Source organism: Pleurodeles waltl, chromosome 11 (genome assembly GCF_031143425.1).
Source record: "Pleurodeles waltl isolate 20211129_DDA chromosome 11, aPleWal1.hap1.20221129, whole genome shotgun sequence".
In the NCBI taxonomy this organism is placed as follows: domain Eukaryota; kingdom Metazoa; phylum Chordata; class Amphibia; order Caudata; family Salamandridae; genus Pleurodeles; species Pleurodeles waltl.
In genome coordinates this window covers 504,661,700-504,686,221 of record NC_090450.1, presented here as the reverse complement: position 1 = coordinate 504,686,221, position 24,522 = coordinate 504,661,700, and the positions used below count along the sequence as shown (strand labels likewise).

Below are 24,522 nucleotides of genomic sequence, written 5' to 3'. Positions count from 1 at the left end.
TGCACCAGTCACGCTTTCCTGAAAAGCTCCATGGGGCCCTGTCAGGGGGCCCCGTGACTCCCCGTACCGCCAGCCTTTTCCTGGCGGTTTAAACCGCCAGGAAAAGGCTGGCGGTCGGGGACTCGTAATCCCCTAGGCAGCGCTGCACAGGCGGATTATCACCGCCGGGGCAAATGTGGCGGGAAACCGCCGGCCCCGGCGGTGCGACCGCGCCAGGATTGCACCGCCAGCCTGTTGGCAGTGCAATCGCCGAAACAGCAATGACCCCCATAGTGATCAATAAAGTAGAGATAAGAAAGTATCATACCAAAGATGTGCTCATAAAAGAACGTCCATTCTTAGATGAGTGTGATCGATCTGAATAAAGACATTGAATCATAAGTACATATTCCCCTCATTATTAATTATAAACACATATAATACAGTCTATTTAGTGATAAAATTATTTTTGAACAAAACAGTAAAATTTTTGCAAAAATTATATAATTTGCCCTATTGAAACACTTATGTAACCTTTTAGGATGTTATAATCAGCCTAGCTCCTGTGTCAACAGAATCAGCGAATCAATGAGATGCTGAACCACCTTTAGCCAGGGCATCAAGCTGACGCAACAGCATCAACAGCATTACCAATCAATAATAGCAATAATTACGCATAAGGTGAAGGGTAGGAAGAAGGGGCATCTGGAACTCTGCTTTCTCTGGTAAGTACAGTCGGGGTAAATCAAAACCATACAAGTAACTTCTCGAACTCTCATTTTGATGACTACCATAGAACCAATAAACATTAATTCGTAGATCTGTGATATAGTTTGGCAGTCTTTCACAGTTCTATAATAGGCTCCTCTTCTCTCGCTCCTGTCACTAGTTCTCGTCAAGTTACATTTTGTTGCAATCATAACTTCAGTCAGTGAAGCCATTGTCATGTCTTGGAAATTTCAGTTTCTCACGCACCAATGATACAAATGTATCTATGGATAGTACAGTACTTTACAGCTCACGGTCAACTAGTTTAACGTTGCAACTTCACAAAACCTTGATTAGTTCTGTGCGAACAAAGAACAATGTACAAATGTGAAGTCCATTAAGACAGAGAATTATTTACGAACATTTATTTGTACCATGAAACTTAAAATGAGGCCTTGTCGACTAGGCCCAGAATTCACAAATTACTCTATGCCTAGTAATTTTAAGCAAAACATTTCATTTACACGTTAATATGACCCACTAATACACTTTTAAGTCTGCATGTGCATAGTATTACCAAATATTTAATATTAATTATTTATTAATGTTGTATGGCTGCCACATAGGTGGGCATATTTTGAAAAAACACACGATTTCTCTAGATTAGCATAATTCATGTTAATTCTTATCTGTTAATAATTGCTGATGTATTATTGATTATTTCAGCCTTCACACCCCCATTGCTCTTTTCTGCCCTTCTCCTCTCTTCTACTGCCTTCAGTTTCCCTTTTCCACCCTCCTTCTCTTTTCCCCTTTCTTCTCATGTAGATAGAAAATTTGATGCTATGGCGCTTTGGCCTGTGATTTAGTTTTGGCTGCAAATAATGAAATTTGAAACAAGCATCTGTGACAAATGAACTGCCTGTTTTGGAATTTGCAGACATCCCTCTTGTATATATGCATCACTGTATATGTTTCAGAACAGTGGCGTAGCGTGGGAGGTGCAGGGGGGGGGCGGCCGCACCGGGCGCAACATCTGGGGGGGGGCGCGCTCGCACTCGCGAGTGCTAAAATCCACGGGTTAGGGGGCGCAAATTACTTGCCTTGCCCCAGGTGCTGACAACCCACGCTACGCCACTGTTTCAGAATACCATACTCTAGAATACTGCGCCATCTTCACCCTTTTGATTTATTGTATTTGTTGAACATGACCTATTGTTAGAAAATAAATGCTGATTGATGATTGGTATAAGGAGGCAGAGACGTACTGACTACAAACTAAAAAAAAAGTCCCATGGAACCATTTTTTGTTTTTCTATAGTGTATACCCTGATTCCGGGTTAGAGCAGAAGGGTTAGGTCCTGTAACCTCAGTATAAGGGCGTGTAAGCATGGAGCAGGAAATAACTGTAAAGTTCAGCCCTGACTCCGTCCAAAGGAAAGACATTTCAGTCCAACTCTTTGGGGGTCTGATCTGCCACTGTTTCTCTTCCCGTCGTACCGAAAGCCCCCTCCTCTCAACCCTGCCATCACCCAAACTTCTGTAGTTCTGTAGGGCAGTTCTTGGTTTGCACCTCTTGCTCAGCTTCTCATTATCTCTAGGCGCAGTGACTAATGGGCAAATTCGTTTGGCTAGTAACTACGCTCAGCCACTTTGTAGGCATAACCCTGTAGTCAAATATTTTTAGTTTTTACCCTGCGCTTTTACAGTTCCGTCATTGTTTACTGGGCATTTTCTTTATCTGTTCTCTGGGAGCTGATGGCTAGTAACTTCTACCATCATTACTTTGTCAACATCTTCTTGAAGAATCCCCCAACCGCCCCCCACCAGTGAATTTACACATGCCTTTCTATGAATTCAGATCACCTATTTAACTAAAAAGAAAATGAGTGATTTTTAGGTTGAGCGCACAAGCACTCCAGCCTGTTGTCATCTGTCTGTGGACTTTTAACCATGCCTGCTGCATGCCCATCATTTTCACTCGTTCATGAGCTTGCCTTTCCAAAATCCTTTGTTATCATTGGTAAATGCTTTATGTTTGTCCCTCCTTGGAACAGTTTTGTTACCGGCTTGGCCATCGACCCTGTTACATGGTTAATTGCACGTTTGCCGATACGTTTGACTGCAAGCAAACTTCTTTTTCCTTGTGTCTCTCCTTTGCGCTCATGCTCATGGCGGCTGTGGCGCTTTGAACCAGCTTGCTTGTGTCAACTGTTTTACTTTTAATTTTCAATTTATGTGGCAAGAAAAGTCCAGTTAGGAACTTACAACTGTAATCGCTCTAACTTGAGCAAACGTGAGACCCATTGCATTGCAAATGCTTGTTAAGAAGTGTAGGCTTTAATGTTGTATGAAATAGATATTCATACCTAACATAACATAACAAGAAAGAACGTATTTCAGTTTTAAAAGTATATATTCAAGAATTCCAGTCTCCATTCCAAGTAAATATGTTAGGTGTAAAGAAAAATGCATATTTCATGTATTTTTCAAGTTCCATAAAAAGAAGAGTACTCACATAGTTTTATAGATTTTTCTTAGATTGTATCTTATAATAATGGATGTGTTGTGAAAGACAGTCATGCCAACAGATTGTAATTAGAGAGGAAAATGCTGCTGAAGAATATTATATTATCCGTGTTGCAGCACTAACGGGCTGCTAATGCTGGCAGTAATCTATGGCTTTGTTCATTCTTTTGTAGCTTTTAAACAACAAGATGTTCCAGAAGTATTTCACCTGTTGCTTAATAAACTGGACCATGAACTTTCGAATGGATTACTCTTTAAGAAGGTAGGCAATGCCTTTGGTGCAGTAGCTGGTAATGGTGACACAATGGATTTTAATTGAAAGATAAATCAGGAGTTTTCTATACAGTTCAGCTGAAAATGCGGTGACTTTGGTGGAAGTAAAAGTAATAAACATTCGGAGTGATTCACAAAGGCAACTTACGCTTTTTCGTAAATTTTCATTCTTGAGTAAGTTTACAGCTATTCCATGTTCAGAAACTGCACTTTTGTAGTAACTTATACTTTTGTAGTAAGTCCAGCACTACACATGGCTCATTGTCTCATTGAAAATAATGGAGGTACGGACTTTTTTTTACACTTTTTACACAAGCAAAAGTGCAGTTTGTGAAGGCTGTAAAGTAATAAACTTACTCAAAAGTGTACGTTACTAAAAGAGCAGATTATGAATAGTACTTTGTAGTAGTACTACTATAGTACTACAAAACCTACTACAAAGTGTAGTTTGTGAATCAGGTCCATAGTCTATTTCTTTATTTGCTGTAACACTACTCTGACTAATTCCAGCTTTTTCTCTATGTAAACTCAATGATTACATCTCTTTGTTGGCCTCCTGCTTGTTTGATTTCTCAGCAAAAGTCCTGAGGTAGCATAAGTAATGTCATACACCATTTTACCCTACCAAACACATCACAGAGTTAAATCTTTAACGCGTGTTTAGCCTCTCAACAGCCTCCTGTTTGTTGTGGAGGCCTGGGGAGGTGATTGGACCTTAAAGAAAGTAAGTCTTAGAAGTTTGTTGGCATGACCATATCTGTAACATAGCAAATACAAACTCCAAGGCTCTACAGCTCTGGTTATGTCAGCAAACAATACAGACACTGCTCAGAGCCACATGAACTGGCAGAGCTTGCTTCCAAGTGGGAATTAAGTCATAATGCAGGCCATAGTTGCTCAAAAACAACATCTACGACAGCCGATGTGAAGCAAGTTGGCATTGAGGTAGTTATGAGAGAGGAGTGATAAGAAGTGTGAGAATTTGAGTTGTTGGTTTAAGGGGGGTTCAAGCAACAGGCACAATCACCATCAGTGTGAACCACATAATACCATCAATTAACCTGTGAATAACTCTCTGGTAGCTTGGCACAAAAGCAGTCAGGTTTAACTTAGATGTAATGTATGAAGTATTCATGCAGCACACAAACAATAACAACATGAGAGCTCAACACAAGAAAACCCCCACACCAAGTGAGAAAATAGAAGACGTTTTAATGCATTATTTGATGTCAAAACAAGAAAAATCCAAATGGTAGATCCAGAGATATTAAGTTTTAAAAATGTAAGTGAAAAGAGTGCCATCTGTTTTAATTTGGTTGTGCTGGCCCAGGATAAAGTCACAAGTTCAGGTCACCCACTCTGGAGCAAGGGTCAGATACAACGGCCAGGTTAGGTCACTTAACAAAGTACCTTAAATCTTGGTTGCAGAGCACTGCTGGCCCCACGTCGAGGATGCATTGCGTAGCAGAGTCCATGTGAAGTCTGTGCTTTGAAGTGAAATGCTTCATGCAACAGAGGGTCCAAGGTGCTGCGATCAGCGCTGCAAGGTCATTGTGTGGAGATGCGTCATTCAGCAGCAGTTCCGATAGGATGAAGTCTGCATTGTAAAGTCCTGTGTTGGGTAGGAGTCACACAGCAGATGAAATGCATTGGTTTTGCCAGAGTCACATCATGCAGCAGAGGAGATGTGTCGGTTTTGCTGGGACCACAGATAAGTTGGCAGAGCACATTCAGGCTCACTTCCAAGGGATCAGGACTGAGGTGGCAAGGCAACACATGGGAGGGTGTTGGGTTTAAGGCTGTTCTGTCCCTGAGGGCCTGATCAGGAGGCCAGCAAACTAGGCCTTAGAGTCACCCCAGTATTCCTGAGTTCAAGGTGCAGGTCCATTCCTTCTTACTCAGGCAGGAGAGCAGCAGGGCAGCAGGGCAGCAATCCAGCAGAACAAACGTCCAGTAGAGTAGTAGTACTTCCACAGCAGTGCTTCTTCCTGGCAGAGTCCACAGGTACAAAGTATACTGAAGGGTTGGGGGTCTGAGGTCCAGTATTTATACCTTGTGCCTTCTTTGAAGTGTGAGAAGTTTGAGAGAGTTCCCTTTGAATTGCTCAGGTTGCCTGTCTCCAGCCTAACTACAGAGAGTATGCAGTCCTTTGTGTGAAGGCAGGACACATCCTATTCAGTTGCACATGAGGGTGTGCCCAGCACCAACCTGAACCCCATCCTGCCAGTTGATGGTCTATCCAGACTTCACCATTAAAGAGGATTTTTCTTTACAATTTCAGACACTAAATATGACTGTTCTACATATTCCCAATCACATGTTAGCACTTATCAAATGTAGTAAGCCAATCCAATATTATCCTATGAGAGAGTTAGGCTCCACAGTAAAAAAATAATAAAACTGAATTTCGGAGTTTTTCACTACCTGGACATGCAAAACATAAACGTACATGCCCAGCATTTTAATTTCAGTGCACCTCACCCTATGAGACACTTAGGGTACACTTTAGGGGTAGGTTGTCTGTAATAAAAGGAGTATTTAGGGCTTGACAAGGGGGTTCGTTTGTCAAGTCAAAATGGCAGCCCAGGGCTACTAATATGCTGTAATGGCAGGCTTGAGACATATTTTAAGAGGCTACTTACGTGGGTGGCACAATACGTGCTGCAGGCCTACTAGTACCATTTAATTCACCTGCCCTGGGTATATGGTATACCACTCTACAAGGGAATTATAAGTAAATTAAATATGCCAATCAGGTATGAGGCAGTTCTTCCAGGTTTAGGTGAGTGAGCACAAACACTTTAGGGCTCGTTAGCAACGGTAAAGTGCACAGAGTCCTAAAGCCAACAAAAACAAAGTCCAGCAGAAATTGAGGTAAAGAAGCAAAAGGGTTAGGGGAAGACCCCCCCTAAGGCTGACAGGTATAACAGGGAGCCACTGAGTGGTTCAAGGCAGTTGAGCAGCGAAGGATGATCGGCATGCCAGAGGATAGCTCAGTATAGGGTCGGCCTACCCCAATATAGCAGTGGATGACAATCATCAAAAAGGTGTGGAGGCAAACAGTTGAGAGGGATACTGCCTAAGGGGACCCATATAATAACATCCAAAAGAACAGAGTGTTGAAATGGGGTTGGGGAGGTGGTAAACGGGAATTCAAAGAATAACACCTCTGAATGAATGAGTTGGGGTATAATCCCAATGAAAAGATTAAATACTACAATGAAGCTGCCTGCAGAGATTGGTCTACAACCACATTCGGTGAAGTAATAAAGGGAGCCTGCCTATTACATAGCAGCCCAAATACAATTCTTTATGCAGTGGCTTAGTGGACAACAGGGCCCTAACCAGGCTGAGGGCCTAGAAACCCAAGACAGATCGGCATTGTTTAAATTATTTTTTGGCTTAAATCGACAAAGGAAGGCTACCACGGGGGAAATTGGGATGATTGCCTTCTGCTGGTGCAGATGCATGTAACAAACAAAGTGTAAAAACCAATACACTCCAGATTTACCTATAGAAATTCTTACAGTGCTCCCATGGGGAGGAAATTGGAGGGGGGTTGGGGACTGAAAGGATGCAGGAATCACCAAGGTTGGGAACCTCTATAGAGAGGGAACACTCCTCCCATTTGAGGAAATTAGTGCACCCAAGACACTTTCTCTTATATAGAGCCTTGACTACTGCGCTAAGGAAACACTAGGGATTGGACTGACAGAGGCACACACTCACAATGGTTGCTCTTCTATAGCATCAACATCCGGGACATTTAAGGCAGTCTCCTGTTTATACAGTACAATACAGGAGACATTAACCAACCACTATTGTGTCAGTGGAATAAATGGCAGGACAATATTGTATCACCCATAGACAACAAAAGCTGGTTGATCATTTTGGAAAGGGTGCCCAAGATATCCATAAATGCTAGGTTTAAGATCACTAATTTCTATATCTAACATATAGCATACTTCATACCAAGCCATATCAATAAATTCTTGTAATATGACTGACACAAAATGCCCAAGGTGTGGACTGATAGGGGCTGAATATTTCCACATTGTTTGGGTTTGCCCCCTCTAGTACCTTACTGGAAAGGAGTCATAGATAGGTTGGCTGATGTGGCAGAGAGAGATGTTCCCTATGAACCAGTCTACTGTCTGCTAAGTAATTTTCCGTATACAACTAAGACAGCAACAATGAGTAGGCTCCCGGACCTGGGATTTATACTAGCCAAAAGAGAAATAACTCGTAATTGGAAATCGGCAGGAGGGCCTGAATTAAACAATTGGAGGAGAGAATTAGAGAGGTGGGCTAGATATAAAGGCAAAGCGCTAAGGTCCGCAGCTCACCACGACTGGCGCGCCCTGGATGTACCCAGGGCATGGAAGGGATGAGTGGAGGATCTAAAACACCTTGACACTCATCAGGCTGGATCCTTGTAGGGCACCCCTTGTGATTAAACCTAGAGAATGATTAGAATCTGCTGGCAACCAGTAGGGCAGATGCCCCTTGACAATACTAAGACACATCAATATGCTGAATGACAAGCAAACCATGAACCATACATAATTACATATACAGAGTCACTTGCATTACCTTATAGCGCAATGGGAGAGCTGGAGGGGGGAGGAGTTAGGCTTGATAACGTATTGTAGTGATAACAAACTCAGTTTTATACTATTTTGCTACTCTTAAAAAAGGATGTTGATGCCAATGTTGTTTGTTTATATGTAAAACTAATACATTCTGTCAGCAAAGGGAGCCTGGCTTACCATCTTAACACAGCCAGGCTATACATTGGAAGAAAAGACTGCATCGATGTGGAGAGGTGAGGGATCACCTATCTTAAAGTAAGATACATTAAAACCACATAACAGGACTTTTTGGAAATATGTGAATAAAAAGACTGAGGAGACATACAAGAAAGAGTAAAGAGACTGTCTTGGCACAGGAAGGCTGTGCATAGTGAGACAGGATCACCATGATGTGGAGAGGTAGACAGCAACCTAGCAAAAGAATGATACATAAAACAACCTGGGAGGAAAATTTGCTAATGTGCCAATGAGAATACTTAGCATTATATAAAAAGGGTAAATCGACTGACAAAGATTGAACAAGGGATCATCCTAAAATTGCTAGAGCTCTTAAGAAAACTGGAGGCAGATTGTATCTATCCTTCTCCTGTGGAATAAAGGAGCAATGGCAGGCCAAATCAAAGTGGCCATCTACCAAAATAATAAATGCAATATTATTAAGAAAAGTACTGTAAGATTAGACACATATGGGAAGATTAAGAGTGCCCGAAGTGCATAGGACTCACAAAAGTTTTAACACAGTCTCATAAATTAACCCAGATTATGACCCAGATTATTAACCCAGATTTTTCCGTCATTCCCAGGAGAACAAGTGGGTGTCCTCATCAATGGCATATGCAAGAATTATTCCCATTACCATGACTGAAAAATACTTTTCCTAAAGTGCAGTGTACAGGCCAATTACACTACTAATTGTATATATGAAGATTTAAGTGACAATCATAATGAACAGGCTGTCGCACCTGCTTTGCTTCCTTACACATGAAGATCAGTCAAGATTTGTCCGGTTGAGACAGACATCTAAAACATCTGTGGACTTACTCACGTTGTTGAACCAGCTAAATGAAATGGTCATAACAGCCCTTTTGACGCTAACCATCAAGAAAACTGTCAAAAGGGTGAGCTGGTCATTTATTGTCAGAGGTTATGAACAAATTTGTTTTGGATGCCCCTTTTATAAACATGAGTCTTGCAAAACATGGAGGAAGTAGGTTATTGGCCAGAAATCCATATATCCTTGTGTTTCTTCAGGGTCAACAACTCTTGTACAATTGAATTTTGAATACCCTGAAAAGAATAACTTCCTTCTCAGTAACTCTTTTTATGATGGATTCCTTTCAAAGAGGTGCACTGTGTTAATGATGTCAGGAAGACATTCTTTGCAATGTTGCATACATAATTTATGTGTTTGATCTAGATTGAGCGGATGTACATCAGGCTGTTTACAGATGGCATGCAAAAGACTGTGTTTAAAACCCCTTTTCGGCATCTCACTCAGCTCCTCTGACACTTATGTTGCTTTTTGCTCTTTGCTTCAAATCCTGTTCACACTGAAGTTTGATGTTCTGCTCTTCTGGTGACAAGATCTTGTTCAGAGTTGTGCCTGCTTTTTAGACCTTAATTCGTTTCTCACTCTAGCTTGTCCAGCTTCCCCCAGATCTCTTATCTTGCTCTGCTGTTTATGGCTGTACATTTTCAGTTTGATCTTAATTGACCTTGCCTCTTTGTGAATCTTGTTTAGAAAGTATTTCTGGTAGCCATGCATGATGCTAGAGGGTATTGACCATATGAGTAGGAGGAGACAGTTAGGTCTGGCCTCTCCCATATCTCACATCATCCCTTTTCTTGGTACAGGAGCATTGCACATCAGCTCTTTACATTCCCTCCTTTGAACTGTGGTTCTAAGTTCTGCCTGCCATGGTTTACACGCTAAGTATGCCCCAGGTGCCCAGATCAGTCCCATGCTGCCAGTCTCCACAATGACCAGATCACTGGGAGCCACACTATCTCCCCCCAGCACATAGTTTCTCTATCCCTCAGTTAGACTCTGGTCTGGTCAGGTGTCTGCCAGCTCCTCTTGAGGATGGCGATTCTGTTCTGGGTTTGTTTTCTGGGAGTTGTTCCCTCTCAGTGCCAAGTGGCATTTTGAGGGCTTTATGCCCGGGGGCAGTCTCTCCCGCTTCCTGTCAATGTCCTTCACTTTCTTTTCAGGGAAGCCTAATTTCCAAGACTCTGGTGGTGCTGGGGGCCCCCAGCAACTACGGCCAGATCCCACAGTGCTTTGATTGAACTCAGTAGGCTCTCATGTGTGCAAGATAGAAGAGAAATCAAGGATGCAACTCTCTTCTGACTGCTCTATGCTCCCAGAACCCTGATTTCCTCTGTACTTTTTACTACATGAGAATCATGGGGGGATGTGTATTGTGGCCTTCTTTCTGCTTGGCTGGTGATGGTCCCCTCCCAGGCATCCTCACTACTCAGCCTCCTGCCTGCAGTACCTGTGATCCACTATTCACCCAACACCGGTGTCTACGCCTACAATCAGGGGCTCTCGCACCAGCAGCCTTTGTCTCATCACTACTTCTGCTGGATCTCAAGGCAATCTCTAGTCTGGTGCAGGGCATCTCACACTGACCCAGAGTGGTATTTTTCTGCCTTTGGTGCTTAGTTAGATAGTGTTTTGAAGGGGTGCTTATGCCTTGTGCCTTGGGCTCCTACTTTTGGTGGCTTCTCCTGGCTATCTCTTCACCAAGAGTTACCCCTATGGCAGGTGTGCCACTGCATTTAAGGAGTCCACCAGAGAAGCAGTAACTGGTTAGGGAGCCGATTCTCCCCCTACAGCAGGGCCACAAGCTCCTCTAGCTCACACGCTTTGGGCCAAGTGCCAAGAGGCCTTACAACTCCAAAATGGCATCTGCCAGTCAGTGGAGCTCGCACTCGCATACTGTTGTCAGTGTTTTCTTCCTTCTGAGGTAGTTGCAGGCCCAGTGTTTAAGTTCTGTGTGCTACTTCCTTATGTTTCCTTTATGGGGTGCCAATGGATTGAGCAGTATGAACCAGGGAGTAAGTTCTTTTGAAGATACTTTGACAGCTGGGCTGAACCTTCACTTCACAGCTGGGTGTCCTACTCCATGGTTGATTTGACCACACCCCTGGCATAGATTTTTTTTTTTTTAATCTTTGTATCACTCCTGCAAAAAGGCAACATTCTCATTTGCCATGAAACATAGCACTTGAATCTAATTAGGTAGTTCTGCAGGGATGATTTGACTTGAACAATCCCAGAGGGTTTTGATTCATTTACAGATGTTGCAGTGGTGCCAGTGGCACCCAGATATTAGTCCTCAGCTTCAGAACAGACTCTACTGATACCCCATGTTTGGTTCAGTAGTAGGTCTATAGGTTGCATGATCCAGATTTGTTGTATGCAGTCATTCACACTTCTTTTTTTCTCACTATTATCCAGAGGAGTATGAATATGACTCCTGATTTAGTTGGCAAAATTATCTATGGGGACCATTCTGTAAACCAAGGGTTTTGATTTAAAGAGGGACCAATAAGGGCCCTTGGTTCCTTTTTCCCTGCAATGTTTTCAGTGAAAAATTTTGACATCCTCCTGTTTTTTCATTTAATTGACCAAATCAATGCACAATCATCAATGTTTGTAGCTGTATCTGAAATAAAAGACAATATCCAATCTGTGTCTGAGTCCATTTATCTACAGCAGTTAAGAGACATCCAGTGAGTTACCGCTTTATTTTTCTCCTGGCAAGAGGATCTTGCAGAAACGTTTTGATAGCTGCAGTCCAACATGAGTGTGTGGAGTACCTCTGCTACTCAAGTGTCTGTCAGCGTCAGAAATCAAGATTAAGGAGGCCTCTGTCACACTCTTACTGAATAAATATAAATTTGTTTTGGTTTGTTCAAATATTGTTATGGAACACTTTTGGTTTTCCTTTTCTTAGAAATGTGATTTTTCTTTCCTGAAGAGAATACCAAATCTCTGCTATGACTAGCAAGACAGGTCCTGGCAGCAGAGGGTTGAGCCTCTTAGAAAGGTTCTCCATGTTTGTACTTCAAACCTCATATAGATAAAAACTACTCTTTGGACTGACACACTTCTTGAGCTTCATTTTCTGAGTTTACCTGTTCAGCAACATTGCTGCTAAATTGTGTATTTAGCAGAATCTATGATGTGAAAATGGTTAAATAATGTTTTTCTGAATTCAGAAATAGGGCAGTATTTGACTGAAGGAAGAGGCACTTTCTACTGTCACTCTTTTCCTTTGTAGCTGTCATGAAGTAGACATGTCCACTCTAAGACTGTGCTATCTGCCATGGTGACCACAGTTAATAGGGGCCAAAATGTAAGCTGCATTTGCTAGAAGACAAAGGCATCCCACTGAGAACAAGAACTGGCAAAGCCAAAAGGTCTGGTGTTAGCTGCCTGTCTTTTGACTTTGGCAATTCTTGTTTTGTGCCAGCATGGTTTTTGCAAAATTAATTGTTGAGGAAACTGACGAGTATTCATCACTCTAAAAAAAAGATTGGCTAAAAGCAAAAATATTTTGTGGTCTACAAAAACGCACATGACCATGGTAGTCCCTGGCATTGAAGGAAATTACTTTGTTTATGGGTTTGCTCCGTGTGAAACGACTGCCTCCTGTAACTCACCGTGAAGTCAGCCAATGGTTGAAGTGGGCTGATCATTGCCCCATGAAGCATGCTGGAGTGGGGGGAGGGCTGGTGGTGGTGGTTAGGGGGGGGGGGGTTTAAGAAAAATATGAAACTATGAACGACAACAAAAGACCAATGGATGATGCCTGGCTTAAAATCCCTATAAATTTGAAGTTATACACATGATTTTAGCAAAATCAGAACGTCTTGGCTAACGTTAGACTTAAAAAAGGCAATCGGTCTGGCATTGTCTTCCAGCCTCTTATCTTTGCTAATGTTTTTTTATAATGTTTTTGTTAAGCTTTATTACAAAACAAGCAGGTGAAAGATAAACAAATACAAAGATTGATAAAAGATAGGTAGCCAAACAAGTTTGCATACACAGAGAAGGCAGTATAGACAGAGAAGTTTGGATAGGTAGATAGTTAGATTTGAAAAGATAGAGACAGACAGACAGACAGACAGACAGACAGACAGACAGAAAAAGTTAGGACACAAAATTGGATAGATAAATAGAATTTTATTGATAGATACATAAACAGGTAGATCAATAGAGTTGCATTGATAGATTTACAAAGAGAGCGAAATAGATTTGCAAGGGTAAATCAATGGATACATAGCTCAAGAGACAGGGTTGCAAATGGACATAGATCAGTAGACAGGGTTGCAAAGAGATAGCTCGATCCTTAAACATGGTTATAAAGAGATAGATAGATAGATAGATAGATAGATAGATAGATAGATAGATAGATAGATAGATAGATAGATAGATAGATATGAGAAAGCCAATCAGGACATAAAGACTAAATTGGTTTACAAGTATAACTGTAGGTTCGATGGCATCTGTCGCTGTAGATACACATGTTGTGCATAGCCCGCCATCTGGTGTTGGGTCGGAGTGTTACAAGTTGTTTTTCTTCGAAAAAGTCTTTCGAGTCACGGGACCGAGGGACTCTTCCTCTTTGTCTCCATTGCGCATGGGCGTCGACTCCATCTTCGATTGTTTTCTTTCCGCCATCGGGTTCGGACGTGTTCCTTTCGCTCCGGGTTTCGGAACGGAAAGTTAGCTCAAAAATCGGAAAATTACGTCGGTATTGTTGCTATCGGGATCGGGTTAGATAGCATCGACATCGCATCGAAACGATAACATCTCTGTTGCCCTTCGGGGTAGTTTTCGATCCCCCGTCGGGGCCTGGTCGGCCCGACCGCGTGTGACATCGACGCTGATGGAACGGACCCCGTTCCGATTCTGTCCTAAATGCCACAACAAATACCCATATACAGACCAACATTCGGTCTGTAACCTGTGCCTGTCGCCCGAGCACAGGGAAGAAACTTGTGAGGCCTGTCGTGCGTTCCGGTCCCGAAAGACGCTCCGTGACCGACGAGCCAGAAGACTGCAAATGGCGTCCACGCCGACAGGACACCGAGAATTCGAGGAACAAGAAGAGGTAGAAGCCTTCTCGATCCATGAATCGGACTCGGACGAATTCGACGACCATGAAACAGTGAGTAAGACGTCGAAGATAGCACATAAGAAAACTGACAAGGCCCAGGGGACGCCACTGCCATCAGGCCATGGCTCAACCCATAAAAGCGGTGACCGACCATCGCAACGAAAAAGGCCGAAATAGTGCTGAGATCGTCCGACTCGGGTCGAGACACAGGCACCCAGCCATCTCGGGACCGAGATAGTGCTGCCGGCAAAGATCGACGCCGAGAAAGCGGAGTCGAAGCTGCTCGACGCAGAGACAGCGGCACCGAGGAGGATCGACGCCAAGAGGGTTCGACTCCGAAAAAGAGAAAAATCGCCTCAGAGCCGAAAAAGAGCGTGGACATAGTTTCGGTGCCAAAACGACCCGCAACCGAGCCAACTACCGGTTCCTATTCAGAGGAACAATCACTGGCCTCTCAAGTGCGAAAGCATAGATTCGAAGAGGAATTACAATCCACCGAGGTGGACCACACCCAAAAACGGATTTTTATACAGAGTGGAACAGGGAAAATAAGCACCCTTCCCCCTATTAGGAGGAAGAGGAGACTTGAATTCCAACAAGAACTAGCACCACAAACAAAACTGGTGAAGAAGGTAACTCCGCCACCCTCTCCTCCACCTGTAGTTCACATTTCACCGGCACAGACTCCGTCACATTCACCGGCTCACACCACCTTAAGCCAAGGCGACCAGGACCAAGATGCTTGGGACTTATACGACGCCCCAGTGTCAGACAACAGTCCAGAGGCGTATCCTACAAAGCCCTCACCACCAGAAGACAGCACAGCATATTCACAAGTGGTGGCTAGAGCAGCAGAGTTCCATAACGTGTCTCTACACTCGGAGCCTGTCGAGGATGACTTCCTCTTCAACACCCTCTCTTCCACACACAGCACCTACCAAAGCCTGTCTATGCTCCCAGGAATGCTAAGGCACGCAAAGGACATATTCAAAGAGCCTGTCAAGAGTAGGGCAATAACACCGAGGGTGGAAAAGAAATATAAAGCACCTCCCACAGACCCAGCTTTCATCACCTCACAACTGCCACCAGATTCGGTTGTGGTAGGGGCAGCTCGCAAGAGAGCAAACTCTCACACATCGGGCGATGCACCATCCCCGGATAAGTAGAGCCGCAAGTTCGATGCAGCCGGTAAAAGGGTTGCAGTACAGGCTGCAAACCAGTGGCGCATCGCTAACTCTCAAGCGCTCCTAGCGCGATATGACAGAGCCCACTGGGACGAGATGCAACACCTCATTGAGCATCTACCCACAGAACTACAAAAGAGGGCGAAACAAGTGGTTGAGGAGGGCCAAAACATCTCCAATAACCAGATACGCTCCTCTATGGACGCAGCGGACACAGCGGCAAGAACAATTAACACAGCAGTAACCATACGAAGGCACGCGTGGCTATGAACATCTGGTTTTAAACCAGAGATACAGCAGGTGGTGCTCAATATGCCATTCAATGAGCAACAATTGTTCGGACCTGAAGTGGACACGGCAATTGAGAAGCTAAAAAAGGACACTGACACTGCAAAAGCCATGGGCGCGCTCTACTCCCCGCAGAGCAGAGGCACTTTCAACACCTTCCGCAAGACAACCTTTAGAGGGGGGTTTCGGGGTCAAGCCACACAGGCCAGTACCTCACATTCAACACCGTCCACCTACCAGGGACAGTACCAAAGGGGAGGCTTTCGGGGCCAATACAGAGGAGGACAATTCCCTAGAAGCAGGGGAAGATTTCAAAGCCCCAAAACACCTACAACCAAACAGTGACTCACACGTCACTCATCCCCTCCACACAACACCAGTGGGGGGAAGAATAGGTCAGTATTACCAAGTGTGGGAGCAAATAACAACAGACACTTGGGTCTTAGCAATTATCCAACATGGTTATTGCATAGAATTTCTACAAATCCCTCCAAACATACCACCAAGAACACAGAATATATCAAAACAACATTCGGACCTCCTAGAACTAGAAGTTCAAGCATTACTGCAAAAGAACGCAATAGAACTGGTACCGGATACACAAACAAATACAGGGGTTTACTCACTGTACTTTCTAATACCAAAGAAGGACAAAACGCTGAGACCAATCCTAGACCTCAGAACACTAAACACATACATCAAATCAGAACACTTTCACATGGTCACGCTACAGGAAGTGTTACCATTGCTAAAGCAACAAGATTACATGGCAACCTTAGATCTCAAGGACGCGTATTTCCACATACCAATACATCCGTCGCACAGAAAATACCTAAGGTTCGTATTCAAAGGAATACATTACCAATTCAAAGTATTGCCGTTCGGTTTAACAACTGCACCAAGAGTCTTCACAAAATGCCTAGCAGTAGTGGCTGCACACATCAGAAGGCAGCAAATACACGTATTCCCGTATCTAGACGACTGGCTAATCAAGACCGACTCACTGACAAGGTGCTCACACCACACAGATCAGGTCATACAAACCCTCTACAAACTCAGTTTCACCATCAACTATGCGAAATCACACATTCTGCCGTGCAGAGTACAACAATACCTAGGAGCGACAATAGACACAACAAGGGGAATAGCCACTCCAAGTCCACAAAGGGTTCAAAATTTCCAAAAGATTATACAACGCATGTATCCAACACAAAGAATACAGGCGAAGATGATATTACAACTCCTAGGCATGATGTCCTCATGCATAGCCATTGTCCCAAACGCAAGGTTGCACATGCGGCCCTTACAACAGTGCCTAGCATCACAATGGTCACAAGCACAGGGTCAGCTTCTAGATCTGGTGTTGATAGACCGCCTAACATACCTCTCGCTTCTATGGTGGAACAATATAAATTTAAACAAAGGGCGGCCTTTCCAAGACCCAGTGCCACAATACATGATAACAACAGATGCTTCCATGACAGGGTGGGGAGCACACCTCAATCAACACAGCATACAAGGACAATGGGACGTATATCAGAGAAAGCTGCATATAAATCACCTCGAACTACTAGCAGTTTTCCAAGCATTAAAAGCATTTCAACCAGTCATAACTCACAAATACATTCTTGTCAAAACGGACAACATGACAACAATGTATTATCTAAACAAACAGGGGGGGACACACTCGACACAGCTGTGCCTTCTGGCACAAAAAATATGGCAATGGGCAATTCACAACCACATTCGCCTAATAGCACAGTTTATTCCAGGGATCCAGAATCAACTTGCAGACAATCTCTCTCAAGATCACCAACAAGTCCACGAATGGGAAATTCACCCCCAAATTCTAAACACTTACTTCAAACGTTGGGGAACACCTCAAATAGACTTATTTGCAACAAAGGAGAACGAAAAAAAATGCCAAAACTTCGCATCCAGATACCCACACAGGCAGTCTCAAGGCAATGCCCTATGGATGAACTGGTCAGGGATATTTGCGTACGCTTTTCCCCCTCTCCCTTTCCTTCCATATCTAGTAAACAAATTGAGTCAAAACAAACTCAAACTCATACTGATAGCACCAACATGGGCAAGGCAACCATGGTACACAACACTGCTAGACCTATCAGTAGTACCCCACGTCAAGTTGCCCAACAGGCCAGATCTGTTAACACAACACAAACAACAGATCAGGCATCCAAACCCAGCATCGCTGAATCTAGCAATCTGGCTCCTGAAATCCTAGAATTCAGACACTTAAACCTCACACAAGAATGTATGGAAGTCATAAAGCAAGCTAGAAGACCATCCACTAGACACTGCTATGCAAGCAAATGGAAAAGGTTTGTTTGCTACTGCCACCAGAATCAAATTCAACCATTACACGCATCTCCAAAGGATGTAGTGGGTTACTTACTACACTTACAAAAATCGAACCTGGCCTTCTCTTCATTAAAATACACCTCGCAGCAATATCTGCATACCTGCAGATTACCCATTCAACTTCACTATTTAGGATACCTGTCATTAAAGCGTTTATGGAAGGCCTCAAAAGAATTATACCACCAAGGACACCACCTGTTCCTTCATGGAACCTCAACATCGTCTTAACAAGACTCATGGGTCCACCCTTTGAACCTATGCATTCTTGCGAAATACAATTCCTAACCTGGAAAGTTGCATTTCTCATCGCCATCACATCTCTAAGAAGAGTAAGTGAAATTCAGGCGTTTACAATACAAGAACCTTTTATCCAACTACACAAAAATAAAGTAGTCCTAAGGACCAATCCTAAATTTTTGCCAAAGGTTATTTCACCGTTCCACCTAAATCAAACGGTAGAGCTACCAGTGTTCTTCCCACAGCCAGATTCCATAGCTGAAAGGGAACTACATACATTAGACGTCAAAAGAGCACTAATGTACTACATCGACAGAACTAAAAACATCAGAAAAACTAAACAGCTGTTTATTGCATTTCAAAAACCTCACGCAGGAAACCCAATATCGAAACAGGGTATAGCCAGATGGATAGTTAAGTGCATCCAAATCTGCTACCTTAAAGCAAAAAGACAACTGCCCATTACACCAAGGGCACACTCAACCAGAAAGAAAGGTGCTACCATGGCCTTCCTAGGGAATATTCCAATGCACGAAATATGTAAGGCAGCCACATGGTCTACGCCTCACACATTTACCAAGCACTACTGTGTAGACGTGCTATCCGCACAACAAGCCACATTAGGTCAAGCCGTACTAAGAACCTTATTTCAGACTACTTCCACTCCTACAGGCTGAGCCACCGCTTTTGGGGAGATAACTGCTTACTAGTCTATGCACAACATGTGTATCTACAGCGACAGATGCCATCGAACTGAAAATGTCACTTACCCAGTGTACATCTGTTCGTGGCATCAGTCGCTGAAGATTCACATGTTTTGTTTTTTGGTCAACTATTACACTACTGTTTTTGGACTGTAAGGGAGAGCTCACAGGAATTGATATTTGACCTTCATTTGCTGCCCGATTTAAATAAATAAATTGGCACTCCTTGCTTAACAACTTTGGTAGCAGAAACATTGCATAAAGCCACTGCATGCATGAATAATGTATAATACTAATTATGATTATGAGTTAAAAGTAAATATGTGCTGCAATACAGGGTGGCAGGAACTACTTTGTTCAACTGGTATATCCATACATATCAGTTCATGTGATGAGTTTACCCTTACTGAATGGAGAATAAATGTGTGAACCCTGATTTGCTGGCCAGTATTACTTTTCTGTAGGATCTAGCACACTTAGGTCCTCAATACGAGGTTGGTGGTCTGACAAGCCGACTGCCAAACTCGCCATGTGGACGCCACCGTCATACCCTTGGTGTCCCCCGTCCCAAAGCGTATTACAATGTTCCAAGCGTTCCTGCGAGTCAGTGCTATGATATAGGTCTCAGCACCCTTAAGAGAGCCGAGGCTAATACTGTAGCACAGCAACCATCAGAATGCCCACTACCTGCAAAGCACAGCACTGGCTTTCCGCCAGTCTTTTAATGGCAGCACTGGCTTTCCACCAGCCTTTCAATGGCGGGGTGACAGCCATGGAAAGGCTACCAAAAGTTGAGTTGTAATCAGCACGGTGATGCTGAGTTGAGTGCCTCGGTCCTCTACACTCGTAATGAGGCCCTTAGGGTCTGATTTAGATGGTTACTCTTTCACAAACGTGACAGATATCCCGTCCGCCGTATTACAAGTTCCATAATGGAATTGAAATACGGCAGATGAGATATCCGTCACGTTTGTGATGGAGTAACCTCCTCTTCCAAACTTTAAATCAGGCCCTTAATTATTGCCTGCTGTAAGAAGGAAGTAAATATGTGCAGGGGGCAGGGAACTGCTATTCGTTGGGGGTGGAGCGAAGGTGCTGGGGAGGACGGGGAAGGGAAAGGAGAAGGTTGCAGACACAGGAAAGCTTTACATGCTCCCTTTGTGTCTTATTTAAGGGTCAGGTGGAGGCTTGAGAATGGGTTCGGACTGCAAGTCCATTCACAAGGCGGTTTTACAGGTTGATTTTCCAGTCTAATATTAGGTGCATTGCTCCTTCAACCTATAAATCCTGGTGCTGTAACAACGGCCCCACATAATTCAGTACAGCTGAATTCCACTCACTAGGAAATTTCACTCTCCTCCACGCTTAATTCGGGGTGAAATTCGTAAGGTTTACAATTCACACAGTAGAGACTAGTTATCTGGCTTCAGCCAGCAAGAAAAAGCAGTTGGTGTCTGCAGTCAGATCACTTATGGTCTCCCAACCATATTGATTGGCTGATACATAATTTCATGTTTCCTGTAGTTTCTTTTCCATGAATGCTGTAAAAAGTAGTTTTGTTTGAACACTGGCCTGTGTCTTAATAAAACAAGGAAAGAGAGCATACTAGGAGTAAGTAAAGCATTTTATTGTTTTCGGTTATTTAAAAATATAAATTTCTCAAGCACATGTACAAAATATAAATGAGATATAAATCCATCGTAATCATGGAAAGTTCTACTATTATATATGATCATACCAAACTAACCTGCAATAATAAAACCACAATACAAGTGATACATCTAGGCTACGTCCCTAGCATGCTTTCTCTAAGAAACGTTTTCGTAGTCTACTTCTACTCAGGGATACTGCTGGGTCTGTAAATCCACCATACAAATCCATGTAGAGCTAGGAAGATTTATTGTGAATAAAAAGACCAGCACATCTGTTCACAGCAGCTGCCAGGGAGCAACAGACATCTTGGAATGTCCAGTGGCTCACCATTAACCATTGCGTGCACTCGTTCCAACTTAACCTAATAACACTGGATTCAATGGTAAAAACAACACATCTTCCCTCTTAATGCAATTCACAACTTAATGCTCTAAAACAGTGGTTCTCAACCTGTAGTCCAGGGGCCCCTGGGGGTCTGCGAAGCCTCTTCGGGGGTCCACAACTGCTTAAAAATTAAATATTATTAACAGATTAGGACCTGAGTTTTCAGTAATGACTCAGTACGGGATCCCCAGATTTAAGTAATGGTTCAGTGGAGGTCTCCGGGTTCCAGTAATGATAAAGTGGGGTTCCACAGATGTCAAAAGGTGGGGAACCACTGCTCTAAAAGATATCAATGATAATAATAAATAACAAATTGAGAACTTTGTAATAATAGATATAACATACAACAATAAGAACTACAAAATTAAGATATGTAAGCAATGTCTTTTTGCAAGTATAAAGGTCATAACATAAAAGGATAAGCCTTGAAAAGTATAGGTATTAAGCAACATAATCTTGCAAATAAGAAGGTTGTTTGATCCCTCTACCATATATGCTACTCGATGAGGCATTCGGAGTTCTACTATCCTCCATCTCTTCACGTACATTACTTTCTGCACGCTCCCCACTACTTGCACCATTCTCATAACAATCCTAACCATTTCTCTTAACAACCCTCTTGAACCAGTAGACGCATCTTCATTCTCAAACAGCCACAATCTATCCAACCCATAATGCTCATTTCCTTCTTCCATTTCTTCTTTTTGCTAGGTGACTCACGTGCCAAACTTTGCCATTTTCTAATCTCACAGAATTGTTAAAAATCTCTCAGGCTTCTAAATGTTTGGAAAACTTAATATCACTCTTGCTTACCCTAAGTGGTAGTTTCACACGGACCATATCTCCTTCCTTTATCTTGCACTCTCTAGCCCCATTCCTACAATCGTTATAACTTTTTAATTCCTTTTGAGCACCCAAAATATTTTCTTTTACCTCTATAGGTGACCAATTTAATAATCTGGACCTCCCCAGTCAAACTTGGTTATCCTTCATGTAAGGAACCCTCCCTCTCATGATTGTGACTAGGCTGAACCCTGTAACAGTAGGTGTCATGCAGTACATCCAGATAGTTCTTCTTATGCGTTCTTTCCAGCTCAAATTCTTACTTTTTGCCATTGTAAAGATCCCTTAATCACTCTATTGAATCTCTCAACCTCTCCATTACCACTTGGATGGTTTAGGGAAGTTAATGTGTGCTTAATACCATTCCGTGCTAAAAAATCCTTCATGATTCCACTCTTGAACTGCACTCCATTGTCTGACACAATATGTTTAGGAAGACCTTCCCTTTGAAAGGTACCATCAAGAAATGCTACCACAGTATCAGCATTGACATCACAGACAAAATCTACTTTAGGCAATTTAGAAAAATAGTTAATGGCTGCCAAAACATACCAACTACTAACATCTTCTTCACACACCGGGCCCATAATATCAACTCTCATAGTTTCCCATGGCATGTCAGGACAAGGCACATGATGTAGGGATGGATTCATTACTACTTGGGATTTATCAGCTCCCTTGCACAAATCACATTCTCTGATAATCGTCTCCACCTCCACATCCATCCCTAGCACCAATAACTGCTTTTGATTTTCTTTTTACTATTTACTATGCCCAGATGACCTTTGTGACACAATCTAAATATGGTAATTATCAATCTCTTGGGTGGTACCACCCTTACACCTCGCAAAATACTACCATCCATTGTTGTTAATTTGTGAAGCACTTCTCAAAAGCTCTTCCAGTCTTGCTTCAGAAATCTTTTTGCTGGCCATCCATTTAACACAAACCTCTTTATGTCCTTCAATGTAGAATCCTCCTCATTCGCCTTTTCCCTCCCTTCTGTGTCAGTGGCCTTCAACTCCTGAACTCCTATCCATGCCACATTCAATTCATCATCACATCCATTGAAGGCTTCTTCCAGTTCTAACTGAAGCCTGCTCAACCATTCATCCATTCAATTCTTAATTCCAGGTACATAAAACACCTTGTATCAAAAAAACATTAACCTCAGTGGCATTCTCGCTATCCTGGGGTTGGCTTTGAGGAAACCCTCAATGGTCAAATGTTTTGTTAGAGGCTTGTGGTCACACCTAACTTCGACATTATAGCTCCAATAAAATTTCTAAACTTTTCCAAACCCCACACAATCACTAGTGTCTCCTGCACTTAAACTTGGATCAAAACCATGTATATGTTTTGCAGAACATATGCTACTTTTTATGAATTCTAACTCTAGCTCCTTGGGCCAATTGAATTTTACTTTGTTTTTTAACTGTTGACGTAAATAGTAAGTTTCCAACAAATTTTGCATAAAATTCGGCCAACCCTAAGAAAGACCTCCATTAATCCTTGTTGGTTGGGCATGGAGCTTCTTTGATGGCAGGTAACAAATCATTTTTAGGCTTAATTTCAACAACTGTGATATCATGTCCACAGTAATACAGACACTTCACCCTAAATTTACATTTTGAAAACTCAATTGTTAACCCATAATGTTGTAAAATCTGCAATACCATATTCACTCTAGAGTCATGCTGTTCTACACTCTCTCCCATAACCAACATATTGTCTTGGAAATATATAACACCAGAAAGATTCTTGAATAGTTTATGCATACAGTTTTGAAACACGGGTGCCACCAAAGCAAAGTCTAAATGGCATATGCATAAACCGGTAACATCCAGATGGAGCCATAAAGGCTGTCAAGTTCTTACTGTCCTCATGATACGCCGATGATACATCAATTGAGGTGAACCAACTCATCCCTTTAGTGTGAGTGAGCATCTCATTTATTTTGGGTAAGAGAAACCTTTCTTCTACTTTGTTCTCATTGAGGTTCCTCAAATCCACATGTAAGTGGATCTTCCCATTAGTCCACCTTGCAACAACAATAGGGGCAACCCACACGGTGGCATCAACTTGCTCAATTATGTTTTCCTTAAGTAATCTTTCAATTTCTTGATCAACCTCCTTGCTCACTATCCAAGGTAGTTCTCTAAATTTGTGTACTCTAGGTACTGCTGTATGTTTTAAACTTATTTTGTGTGTGTACCACTCTCCTGTGCCAATTTTCCCAGTGAAAACTTTTTGAAGTTTGCTCTTAAATTTGTTTCCATTTCCATCACTGGTAACAAGAATTTGTTCCTCACCATTGGGATCTAATATCATACCTAAAGCTCTCAGGTCAATCCATCCTAAGACAGAAGGCCCAAATTCTGCAACATACAACATGCTCACCATTTACCTCCCTTTTAATTCAAATGATAAGGTCCTATAACCCATCATGAGAAGAGGATCTCCTGTAAAACTTTCCGGTGTGATGTCTGATGGCATTAGTGTTTTTCCCTAATCTCTAGCACTTTTTTTCTCCAAATAATTGTATCTACTATTGTATACGGAGACCCAGAATCTGCAACAATGAGTAATTTGACTTCCCCCAATTTAACCTTGCACACAGGTTTGCTTC

At 42.6% G+C, this 24,522-nt stretch overlaps 1 protein-coding gene across 3 annotated transcripts in view; it reads left to right on the top strand.

The window, feature by feature from the left end:
• Window positions 1–24,522, top strand: part of LOC138265818 (ubiquitin carboxyl-terminal hydrolase 12A-like) — a 735,388-nt gene that overhangs the window by 267,942 nt on the left and 442,924 nt on the right. For all 3 annotated transcript variants that reach the window (XM_069213886.1, XM_069213884.1, XM_069213885.1), the window contains one exon: window positions 3,390–3,478. In XM_069213886.1, the coding sequence (XP_069069987.1) occupies window positions 3,390–3,478 (89 nt within the window). The remainder of the gene's footprint in view (window positions 1–3,389; window positions 3,479–24,522) is intronic.